At 46.3% G+C, this 12,924-nt stretch overlaps 1 protein-coding gene across 4 annotated transcripts in view; it reads right to left on the reverse strand.

The window, feature by feature from the left end:
• The window catches only part of SIPA1L2 (signal induced proliferation associated 1 like 2), a 224,214-nt gene that overhangs the window by 17,084 nt on the left and 194,206 nt on the right, over nt 1–12,924 (reverse strand). For all 4 annotated transcript variants that reach the window (XM_030334658.1, XM_030334657.1, XM_030334656.1 and 1 more), the window contains exons 16-18: nt 12,010–12,234; nt 8,527–8,680; nt 6,071–6,290 (exon numbers count right to left, since the gene is read on the reverse strand). In XM_030334658.1, the coding sequence (XP_030190518.1) occupies nt 6,071–6,290; nt 8,527–8,680; nt 12,010–12,234 (599 nt within the window). The remainder of the gene's footprint in view (nt 1–6,070; nt 6,291–8,526; nt 8,681–12,009; nt 12,235–12,924) is intronic.

Raw genomic sequence — 12,924 nt, forward strand, 5'->3', positions numbered from 1 at the left:
TGGCCCTGGAAAGCCCAGAATCAGGCCCAACGCACGCTGCGCGTGCAGTCGCCCTTCTTCCCTGCCGGCACCAGGCAACAGCATCCTTTCTGGCTCTGACAGGAGCCACGTGAAGAGAGAGGCAGAATGCAGGCTGGCTGGGGCACTAGGAGAGCGTCCCTGTACCCCCCCGCCCCGCCCCCACCACTTGTCCCTCCAGCATTTCTCAGCTCAAAAAGCTACCGTCCCCAGACGCCCACGGAGCACTGACCGTGGAGGGACCTGACAGTCTTGGGTCAAAGATGAATGCTTTGACTATTCCTGGGTGCCCTAAGATTCCACAATACGTGGCCATCTGTAATTAAGCCAAGGCACAAATCTGAATCCTGGTGGCCAGGAAACCAAAGCTGAGAGGGAGGGGCGGAGGGAGGGGCGGAGGGAGGGGCGGAGGGAGGGGCGGAGGGAGGGGCGGAGGGAGGGGCGGAGGGAGTGAGGGGGCCCAGCAGGACTAGTCCACCTGCTGTGTAGGTGTGCTCGCTGCCCTGGACGCAAGTCACGCAGAAGCCGCATGCCAAGCCCGTGGGGACTCCAGGATCTGGGAACGTCTCGGGGCGTAAGTTTCACAACCAGAGGCAAGCCTCGGGCGTGCTCACTTCCTCCAACTTTTATGGAGATGCAGGGGGCAAAAGGAGGGAAATGGGATTTGTGAGATTGCTTTTTTATTACAAACTAGTATTCCCTCTTCCCCAGGTGTGAATGAAACTTTTGTGTTTATTTGACACCATAGGGCTGGCAAAGACGGTCAGTGGATTAGGAAGGCTTCTTCCCCCCAGGATTTACTTGGAGCCTAGTTAGCCGTGTATCTATGACGTGTCATCATTTCTCAGCACGCAGGAAGGTCCCAGGGTCACCGACACTCACCTTAAACGGAGAAAGAGCGTCTAAATTCTCCGAGTTCTCAAAATGAAAAGCACCTCAATTTCTTTTCAGTTGCTTGGAAGATCACATCATTGGCAAAACATAAATTTTATTTATTTATTTTTGTGGTCTGAGATTCCGAATCACCAAAAATCCTTTAGAACGTCCTTGCTGGATGTGAGGTTATCACTACTGCCATCACCTAGATGATGCTTACCCAGCCATCTCCTATGTTCCAGGCACCAGCAGGTACTATAGGACCAGGAAGACACGGCTTCCGCCCTTGAGGAGCCCGGTCAGCAAGCAGACGAATGCTGCTGGTGCTGGTTCGGTGGGGGTTTGGGGAAGGTGCACACCACGGTGGCCGTGACTGGGTTGTTTCCGGAGTCTTACAGATGCGGAAGAAAAGGCACCCCTTGTCTTTGTTATTTCCAAAGCTCGTGTGACGTCAGGAGCGCACCCTGCCCTTTCAGCCAATTCGAAGGAGAAAGTGGCTCGGGGAGTCTGAAAGATGGCTGACGTCTAGGCGTGGACGCCTGGCCCCTGCTCTCCGGCCTGGACACCGATGTCGTGACTTCCTGTTTGTTTATCCACAACCGGAAGGCACAATGACCGTCTGTATCAGGGGTGCCTTTGTTTGTTGTTATAAACGCTGAGGAGTCCCCCTGATGGTCAGACAGCCGAGGTTTGGGCAACTCCTCTCGAAACACCACTGGATGTTTATTACAGGGGAGACTGGGAACCTCTGAGAAACAGAAAGCAGCACCCTCGTGGATCACCCAGACCCCCTGCCTCTGATGGCCCACGGGCACGTTCTGCAGTGCCAACTGTGGCCAGGGTCATCTTCTGCCTGTGAGCGGCTCTTACCACCTGCACCCCACACACCGGGCCTGTGCCTGGGTCTGTAGCATCATGCGGGCATACTGAATTCCCGAGAAAATACTCATTTGATTTATTCTAAACTCCCCCCTTCTTTAAGCTTCAAGGGGCATCCTTTGGGAGGTGCTAGGTCAAAACTCCAGGATTTGGAAACATGCGTAAGTTAATACTCTCTTCTTATCTTCTGAAACTTAAGAACTCTTGTGAGTTCTATGCTCTTAGGAAGATTTCTCCCATTCCTTGGAGAGTTTTGATCTCCATAAAACAAAAAACAAAAAAGAGGGATTCTCACAAAAGACCCCGAATAGCCAAAGCAGTCTTGAAAAAGAAAAACAAAGATGGGGGCATCACAATTCCAGACTTCAAGTTATAGTGCAAAGCTGTACTGATCAAAACAGTATGGTACACACACACACACACACACACACACACCAATGGAACAGAATAGAAAGCCCAGAAATAAACGTACAACTATATGGTCAACAAATCTTTGACAAAGGAGGCAAAAATGTGTAATGGGAAAAAGTCTCTTCGACAAAGGGTGTTGGGAAAACTGGACAGTGACACGCCGAAGGAGGAAACCATATGACCTTCTTACACCATGCACAAAAATAAACTCAAAATGAATTAAGGGCCTAAATGTGAGACTCGAAACCATAAAAATCCTACAAGACAGCACAAGCAGTAATATCTCTGACATCAGCCATAACAACATTTTTCTACACAGGTCTCCTGAGACAAGGGAAACAAAAGGAGAAATAAAGAATCGGGACTGCACTGGCACAAAAAGCTTCTGCACGGCAAAGGAAACTCAATAAAACGAAAAGACAACCTACCGAATGGAAGAAGATGTTTGCAAATAATATTTCTGATAAAGGATCAGTATCTAAAACCTGTGAAGAACTTACACAACACCAAAAAAAAAAAAAAAAAGAAAAGAAAAAAGAAAAAAAGAAAAGAAAACCCAAACAATCCAATTAAAAACCGGGCACAAGACATGAACAGACATTTCTCCAAAGAAGACATAGAGATGGCCAAAAGGATACGTGAAAAGATGCTCAACATCACTGATCATCAGGGAAATGCAAATCAAAACCACAATGAGATATCATCTCACACCTGTCAGAATGGCTAATATCAAAAAGAAATACCAAATGCTGGCGAGGACGTGGAGAAAAAGGAACCCTCCTGCACTGCCGGTGGGAATGCAAACTGGTGAAGCCACAGTGGGAAACAGTGTGGAGGTGCCTCAAAAAATTAAAAATAAAATCTCCATATGATCCAGTATTTACCTGAAGAATACAAAAACACTAATTCGAAGGGATACATGCACTCCGATGTTTACAGCAGCATTATTTACAACAGCCAAGGTACGGAAGCAGCCCTTCACTGAATAAAGCCAGGTACCCAACTGGTCAAGGAGGAAACAGATACTGGGCACATTTATCAATATCACTGGTTATCTGGCCTGTGAATCATGCATCCAAATGGCCATTCCCCATTTTTTTCTATGTGGGCCACAAAAGAAATTTTGTTCTGGAATCCAATAATAATGAAAACAAAGACCCTAAATGCAACGCAGAAGCATTTCAGAAACAGTTTCAATTGCTTCATCAGGCCATATTTTTACGCCTCCAAGTTGAAGACCTAATGATACAGCACATTTCAGGGACTTCACAGGAAATCTACATGAATCGCGACATGAATCACATCCAAAATGTGTTTGTGAGGGACGGGTCTCACAAGGTTGAATCAAGATCTTGATCTCCAGAGAAGAAAGAGTCTGAGACAGGTTCAAATGTGGGACAGGGACTAGCTAAAAATATCTGAACGAGAAGCCTGTGACTATAATAATAATTACCCGTGGAAAAGCTCCAGCAACATTCGCTGTAAAGAGACGAACTTGCTGACCAGTCCCTATTAGTGACAGATTCTCTCTGTGAGGATCCCGTGGTGGGAATGCTCGTTTTAAAGCTTACCCGAAGCACACGCACGCCTTCTGAGTGTCTGCCTACCTCTTTCTACGTGGCTTCTAGAAGCTTGACGGAACAAACCTCCCCTCCAAGCTTTCACATGAAGCTAAGTCTCTGGGACTAAGAGAAAACAACCGGACAACCTCAATTCGTCCTCATTTCTCTCTTCAGACATCCGTTGTTCTGGTTCTGAACTACTCTCAGAGAGTGGGCTCTTCTTACAGAGGTTCTGCCGAGCGACCAGAAACCACAGAAAGTGAAGAATGACAAAAATCTGTGGATTCAAAAGGAATGACCACACAGGTTCAGTGCGGGCGTCAGACACGTTAGCACAAATTACTTCCAGCTCCCTTATCCACATCGTGTCATTTCACTCATGGAACCGAAAGAACCTTTTCTGAGTAGTTTCTACAGGAAACTGAAGTGGCGTTGCCAAATCAGGTTTCAACAGAGAAGAGCCAGCGGCAAGGACCACGCTCACTGCCTTTCCCAGAGAAACGACCAGTGAAGACAGGTAAGGCAGTTTTGCACTTGAATCGTGAACAAGTAACGTCCCCTGCCTGTTTCCTACTTGCGCCTTTATACTTTGCAAATACTAAAACAGGATGCATTTCTTCAGTAGGTGGACAGATAGAGAAGCTGTGGTACGTCCAGACAATGGAATATTATCTAGTGCTGAAGAGAAAGAAACTGTCAAGCCGTGAAGAGACACGGAGTTCTCCTGAAAAAGCTACATACTGTATGATTCTAAGTATATGACATTTTGGAAAAGACAAAACAAGGGAGACAGTGAAAAGATCAGTGGTTGCCATACTGCAGTGGTGGATACATGTCATTTGACACTGTCCAGACCCACAGCGTGTATGGCATCGAGACTGAATCCTAATGTAAGCCAACGATGGACTCTGGTTCATGATGATGTGTCAATGCAGGTTCACGGATTGTGGCAAATGTACCCTGGGTGAGAGACGCTGATCGCGAGGGAGGCTGTGCATGTGTGGGGGCAGGGGTATCCGGGAACTCCCTGTGCCTTCTGCTAAATTTTGCTGCGAACCTAGAACTGCTCTTAAAAAAAAAAAAATTTTTTTTTCATTAAAAAAAAAGTAAAGTAAAAAAAAAAAAGATGTATCTTTCACAATGGAAGCAGTGAAGGGTGAATATAAGAATTACATCGACGCACAGGCCACAGATTTCATGACCACACATCAAGCATTAGAAATGAAAGAAATAACATCTGCGAGAAAACAGTCTTACTGATTTTACGCACGCTTTCAAGAGGACGTTAAATTTACCTATTTACAAAAAAGGAAAAACATTTAGAGAAATATTAGGTTATTAGAGTATGTCTGACCTTTCATGGGGTTATCAAGAAGGAGTTTAAAGGTTTCTTCAATTTAGGCAAATTGACTCATTATAGCAGGCAGGATATTATGTTACTTAAAGAAATAGATTAAGGATTTTATGAGACAAGGTTCATTTCCAATTATGTTCAACATTAGAAGAAGCACTATTAGAACTTTTATTTCATTTAGCCTGAGATTTCCACACATATTATGAAGTTCAAATTGGTTCTAAAGATAATGCTTCTTATGAAATAAAAAAAAAAACGGATAATGAATGTAGTTCTGATTAAATCCTTAATCATCCTGTACACTAGAAATTAAATTCTGAAAAAGGAAACAAAGCCAGAGTAAAAAAAAATTAGCACCCTTAAACACTGACACCACGTAAAAGTCAAAGATTTTAAGATCTGAAGGAAAATCGTGTAGGAATTACCCAGTCAGTCTGTGACCCCTGAACTGGAGTAAACCGGACACAGAGCGCATGAATGATGAACACAGGGTCATTCCACCACCCACGGGGAAAGTCAGGTTGAAGACCCATGGCTCCCGAGCTCATCTACCACCTTGCCCATCCCCCGGTGTTCAATGTCAGGGACGGAGAGAAACCAAACCTTCCTCCTTGCTTGCTGCCCAATGGAAAGTCTACCTCCCGTGCCACTTCTGCCTTTATAAAATCAGGTCTTAGGTATTTTTTTCTTATACACACACATACATCTTTTATTTATATAGTCATGACTCGATAAAAAATGTTGAATATGGGCTTTCAATATTCAACACTCGCGGCACTGCTTAACTTCTAAAAAGTATCCACTCTGATGCTTGTATCATATTGAAAAATTTTTTTTTAAAAAAAAGGAAAGCAAAGCAGACGCACCAAATAATATGTATTTTAAAAAAGAAACCTAACCCCTCCCAAATCTCTACGGGGCACAACCCGAAGGGCCCCCGCGTACGGAAGTTCAGCCCCCGCACACTTACTTCTCAGGCTCCCCAAGCTGGGCGCGGGGTGGGTGCGGGGGGGCAGCGTGCTGTGGTAGGGTGGGGTGGTGCTGAACAGAATGTCGTTGGGCAGGGCTTGGTCAAGTATTGAACTTCGCGAACTGCCAAAGGAAGACCCCCTCCGATTGCTGCAGATGCTCTCATCAGAGAGGGTGCGGTAGAGCGAGCGTCTTGGAGACAGGTTCCCATAGAACGAAAACTAGGGTGGGGGGGAGAAGGGGGAAGACAGACACAAAAGAGTTGAAAGCATGGAATTTCTCTGACTAAATCCAGCAATACAAGTACCACTGTGATAGCATCTCTGAGTTCTCCCTAGGCAGGCAGGCATCAACCATTAGCTCAGGAATGCTAAACCAGGCACGTGGGCCATCTAGGCAAACACACCAGGGCTCTGGTGCTGTTACTGGATTTGAATGTTTTCCTCCTTTGACATTCTGTGAACTACTATCATGAATTAGACAAGGGCAGCTTTATTAATTCTGAAATGTTAAATGGAACCTCCATAACCTTATAACACCGCCAGGTCCTGGAAATATAGAAGGTTGCCATTTCGGGCACAGTTATGCAAAAGCACACATAGCGTGGGCTTGATTTTAATTTGAAATGACTACGTTTTAATATCAGGCAATTTCTGTATCAATCCACTGCAATGTGAGGTTCAATCTCATCCAAAAAAAAAATAATAAAACCAATTTTGAACACTGAGGCTCTCTAGGCCACACAAGCAGGTTCAAGAGGCAATGGTTATCAGTCCAGTAAAATCTTGTCTACTTAAAAGTGATCCCCCACAGGAGTCTATTATAATTGTTGAAAATGGAGTTATAGTAATCGATCATTACCGGATTTAAGGGAACCACTGAAATTATTGTGTTAACTTGCAGACAGGGTAGGGAGAATTCTTACTCAAGAAGCAGTAGTCAAAATACTCAAAAAAATTAAATCAGATCTGACTTTCCAACTTCGTCTTCTGCATACCGAACCACATTCTTTTTATATAAACAATAGTAAAAGGCAGAATGTTTGCATCAAACAAACACAGAAATGGCTATTTACATTTGTGAGTGCAGTGAGAAAGCTAAACATATTTCTATTGTATGCGTTCCTTCCATTCTGTCTGGTCTGTCCAGCTGGAATGTGTGTCGACTACAAAGTTAAATTTACACCAAGAAAGGAAGGTGATTCGTCTTAGAAGGGGGGAAACCCCACGTCAAGGAGAGAAGTTCATTTCTATGAAAAGAACAGCTATCTGCCCCTTTTTACAAGTCTGCACCCAAGCTTATACAGTACCGTATATATGATTTGATACAAGTTTAGAAAAAAAAAAAAAAAAAAAAAAGAGGCTCATTATGATCGAGTTCTTCTGGGATTCCCTCTTCACACACACCAGCAGGTTCTTCAGAACATGATTACAGGCGCATTAGATTAAAGCAGCTTTCAGGTAGTATCTAATTAGAGTGTTATTCTAAGAACACAATTAGGTTAATTGCAGTATTGTTTTATTATAGAGAAGACAGGAGCACACAGACTTGGTGTTTACCCTGATCCCAGTCAACATGGCGATGCCTCATATGTATATATATATATGTTTTTCTTTTCATTTGGACGAGAGAGAGCACTGGATGAGAAGGGAGAAGATCTGACTTCCGTTCCTGACTCTGACACCCTATATTTATATGAACTTCTCACTTCACCACGTAGGGACCCAGGAACTTGCAGAAAGAGGAGACTGAGCTAAATGACTGGCAGGTTCTTCCGAATCCTTTATGTTACGTAACCAAGTGGTTTAAGAGACTGTAGTAACAGCGAAGCTACAACTTGTTAACAAGAAGTGATCTAACGTTAGCGGGGGACTACTACGTGACGAATGAAGGTGTGCCACCGAATGTGAGGTTGGCTTAGAAGACGGACACATGGCCTTCCCTTGGGACTGATGGCGTGCTGCATGCTCCGTCATATTTACAGTGCCCCGCTTGGAGCAGAGGACAGATTTCTGTAACAAGTCAGGTAGTATGGATTTCATAGCTACTGCCTCTGATCACCCAGAATGTACCAGTGCTAAGAGGCTGCGGCTGTGTTATTTCTTCTCTCTGGTACACGTTTCATGGTCTCCTTTTTTCGGAGGACGACCCTGGGCCGGGAGGTCAAGTCACTTGCACAGAGTCACACGGCTGCTTGTCACCGGAGCTGGGATTTTCGGCCAGGCCTGCCTGCCTGCCCCTTGTCCTCTCCATCCATGCTAGAAAGTTGCCCTTCCTCACCTCCCCCGGGCTTGCCCTGCTGATAGAAAAACCCCCTGAAAACGGTCAGCCATGCACAGAGTACCAGGTAGAGTCATGACAGAGAACGCACGAGGAGGGACTCTGGAAACTTCCGAGCCTCTTTAGACTTTTCTTCGGTATTTCTGGTAACTGCAAAGCCTCATGAAAGTCGCTAACCTTTCTTCTCCCCTCCTCCACTAACGGACTGTCAGGAAGCATCAGTTTCAGAAAATCTTCTTTGGACAGAACATGTTGAGTTTCTGCAACAGCATCCCCCACCACGGTCTGGTGCTGGGTTGCCGTGGACAGGATCTCCATCTCACCATACAGCCTGTTGCACAGAAACAAAGCAGAGGGGAAGTTAAGAGGAGGGAGGGGTCAGCCCATTTGTAAAACGCGTGTAGCCCGAAGGATTAAAATCCGCCGATTCCACCACCACCTACTCATAAGCACGATTCTTAATTATGGAGTCAGGTCACTGCCGCGTTTGCTCCAGACCCCTGTGTCATTCTACACGTGTGAAATGAGCTCAACTCTAAAGGTAGATTTCTGAATAATTCAGAATCAAGTCAGATCCCTGAAGCCCTGGATGGGGAAAAAAAATATAGCCTTTTTTTTTTTTTTTTAAGGCCGTGCTTTTTCTTTTCCCAATCTGTCAGAAAACACATTTTCAATAATTCATCAGAGATTATCATATGTCCTTTGCAGGAACACCTCCTTGCGTTTCTCAGAAGACTCGAGAGAACCCTCCTCTCGCAGGCAGACAACCGCACTGCCCCATCTCACCCGGGCGACACAGAGAGAGGCACCCGAGGGAGCCTGAAATTTAAGAGTAATCGATTCAGGCGTGTGCCAAGCACGTTTTATTATTGGCAATTCCGCAAAGCCGTTTGGATAAATAAAGCAGCTGTCTCCCTTAATTATCAGGATATAAAAATGTATTTACGAACAACAAAAGACTGTCTAGCGGAATTACTGTTTTCAGCTCTTTTCCAGGGAGAAAACCAGGGACTCGATTTTTAAAAGTTTACTCTGGAAATTCAATCCGAGGAAGCGAACATTCCGGAGGACACAGTGAATCATCAGTGGCTGTACTGTCAGCAGTGAACGGCACTTGCCACATGACCTGAAATGCAATGTTCTAGGAATCCATGGCCCAGGGCCACAGGGCGACAGACCTGTATGTTATTGTCATGTGTCACTGAGATGACTCTATTTGAGAGGCAAGGCCATCTTGTCACAGTCCGACAGCTCACTGGGAAATTACCAGAGTAAGGAACTCACGCGGACGTGCTCAAAATTAACAGTGATTATCTGGAAGTCTCTCTGGCTTTTGCTTTGTTGCTGAGGTAGGTCAGGTTGGGTCAAGGAGAGTTCCACAATGTGATGTTAAAGAGATGACTGGAAACTTCAGAGTTTTATCTTTTGTGTACAATGGGACATTGACATTCTCTAATCCTTTGTGGCAAACGCACCGGACTTGGCCCATCCGTTTCAAAGCATCTTTCGGTGATAAGGTGGGACGCTGTTTCTGCTGTCTGCAGGTGTTCTAGATTCATCGCTTCCACATTACAGTGTGTTCCCTTGTTTAAGGGGCACTCGACTTAGCTGGACAAGTCCTGGGGTGCCTGCCCCCCTCCCCACAGGACGGGCATGGCACAGCACGCAGAGATCCGGCCTGAGGCCCGGGTTCAAATCCCAGCACTAGCCTTGTGTGATGCGGGGAAGTAAAGCTTTGTCGCCCACATGCCCAGACCTCCTCCTCACGATGCTCCTGACTCTGCCCTTCTTTTACTGAGAGTCCGTGCCTTCAAACCTGTGTGTTCAAATGCACAAACTCTGGGGGGGCTCGGGAGAGCAAAATGTCCAAATGGGCACCTGTCATCCTTCCCTGACTCTTGCAGAGAGCCCTCAAACAGTGCTTTCACACAGAACTCAGAAGGCTCCGGATGAATTTGTGTGAGGTGCTCAGGAGACGTATTAATAGGCAGAAGTACCAACGTTATCGTTAGAAATCTGCATTTATGGGGGCGCCTGGCTGGCTCAGTCCGTAGAGCAGGTGACTCTTGATCTTAGGGTCATGAGTTCAAACCCCACGCCGGGTAGGGAGCCTACTTAAAAAAAAAAAAAAAAAAGGAAAGAGAAATCTGCATTTGTGGTCACAAAGTGTGGCTATCACTATTGAATTCCTTTCTAAATACCTCATTTGCAATTATTGACATGATGGGTTTTGTGTGTGTGTGTGTGTTGTTTTTTTTTTTTAACAAAAAGACTCCATGTTCAAATTCAGCCCTAAAATGACTTTTAGTTTAGAGAGCAGCAGCAGGCTCTTCATATTTAAAAAGCGGGATCATTTTTTCTGGGAAAAAAAGTGGTGCCAGTTCATCAACCAAGCTGAAGACATAAAAGAGCTCTCTGAAAATCAGGGCAGCCCCCCCGTGCGCCCTCCACACGTGACGATGCTGCAGACACAATGGCCTCACAGTTTAGTGCATGGGAGTTTCTTTTTTCTTAAGGCTGTCCTTTTATTTTTTTATTTTTAAAAAAACGCTTATTTATTTTGAGAGAGAGAGAGAGAGAGAGTGAGAGAGAGGGCATTCGAGTGAGATGAGTGGGGGAGGGGCAGAGAGCAAGGGAGAGAGACTCCCAAGCAGGCTCCGTGCGGTCAACCTAGAGCCCGATGTGGGGCTCGATCTCCCAAACTGCGAGATCATGACCCGAGCTGAAATCCAGAGTCGGATGCTCAACTGACTAAGCCACCCAGGCTCCCCATGGCTGTCCTTTTAAAAATAAGGAAACAGGCGTGCCTGGGCGGCTCAGTTGGTTCAGTGTCCGACTTCGGCTCAGGTCATGATCTTGCAGGTGTGGGTTCGAGCCCCGTATCGGGCTCTGAGCGGATAGCTCGAGCGGAAGCCAGGAGCCTGCTTCGGATTCTGTGTCTCCCTCTCTCTCTGCCCCTCTCCCGCTCATGCTCTGTCTCTCTTTCTCTCTCTCAAAAATAAATTAAAAAAATTCAAAAAAATTTAAAAAAATAAAATAAAAAATAAGCAAACAACGAAAATAGCTCTGACCATCCTTGTTTTGCGTTCTTGACATGTGATTTCTTTAACTTGTCTCTTCAGAGAGACAGCAGAGCTTCCACAGGTGTTATAAAATGGATTATCGGCATCTTTTTTCTCTTTTTCAAGAGGCACCTCATGTCCCTCCCTACCTGACCCCACAAAACCAAACAACTGGAAGGGAAATCAAAGTCATGTTAAAATTGGGTAGAATACTTTCTCTTTGATGGCGTCACACAACAAGTTTAAGAAACACTCAGGGACAGTGGGGGGGATTCAAATCACCCTTGAACTTGTTTATTTACAGCCTCTATCCTCACACCGTCAACAGCCCATGACCGTGACTTTTCTATTGCAGGCAGTTTTCTGGACAGAAGAACACAGAACAGGGATTTCTCTCACTTTTTAAACATGAAACTCAAGGGAAGAGAAGACTTTGAAAGAGAAACATAAATGCCAACATTTAAGAAGATGTACAAGGATGTTTCTAGGTTATTCCTTCTTAGAAAATATATTTCTGTCGAGGGGAAAAATGCATCCGCTTAGTCCGTCCCCAAAAGGTGTGTAAGGGTGGGTAGAGAAGAGCCACTGGCCACCTTACCCCTGACACTCGGTCACTTCGGGTTCCTCAGGCGGCGGGCTGCCCTCCGATTTCTTCCAGCCGATGACATACTTGCTCACTGCCCCTTGCCTGTGGTAGGGCTTGGACGCAGACCCGGGGACCTGTTGGGCGCTGCTGTGGGACACGATGTAGACTTTGGACGTATCCAGAGACCCGCTATTTTTGGAACAGTGAGCAGAAGGGCTTCCTGAATGGTGTGAACCGCTGAGGACAAGAGCAGACAAATGCTGTGATACAACCAGATTTCATCAGTGCCAGCACGCTGCCGGACTCAGGCCCCCCCCCCGCCTCGCCTCGCTGTGCTTCCCCCCGGCAGCAAAATCGAGCCAAGCAGGCAGACGGGGTGGTCCTTCCACCGTGGGCCTGGTTGGGAGTGCCTGATTTTCCCAGCGCCGACGATGCTCACGTGCACACGGTACGCCTGTGGCTGGAAGGATGTTAAAAACAATCAGAGGAAAATCAGATATAAACATAAGCAACATACTTAAAACCGATGCGCCGAAAGAGAGGAAACCCAGAAGAACGTGCTCCATGTCAAGTGCTGCCGGGAAGGTGCCGACGCAAACCACGACAAGTACACGGCACGCGCCCCACGCTGGCAGGAACGGGAGCGGCTGGTAAGGAGGGCCCGCCCGCCGCCCGCAGGCGTGAGAAGTGAGGCAGACGGTTTGGAAACCAGTCTGGGCACCACCCGTAAAGGTGTGCACCTGTGTGGCGCATGACCCAGCAATTCCGCTCCTGAGTGTGCGCCCTGGATAAACCCCTGCACGTGTGCAACAGGTACCCATGGCGATAGGCGGACTGATCGTAACAGGTCCCCGATTCCCCCCACCTGGATCATCAGTGGCGAAACGGACGGCCAGTCGATGAACAAGAATGGATAAAGGGAAGACT

Source organism: Lynx canadensis, chromosome D2 (assembly GCF_007474595.2).
Source record: "Lynx canadensis isolate LIC74 chromosome D2, mLynCan4.pri.v2, whole genome shotgun sequence".
Taxonomy (NCBI): Eukaryota; Metazoa; Chordata; class Mammalia; order Carnivora; family Felidae; genus Lynx; species Lynx canadensis.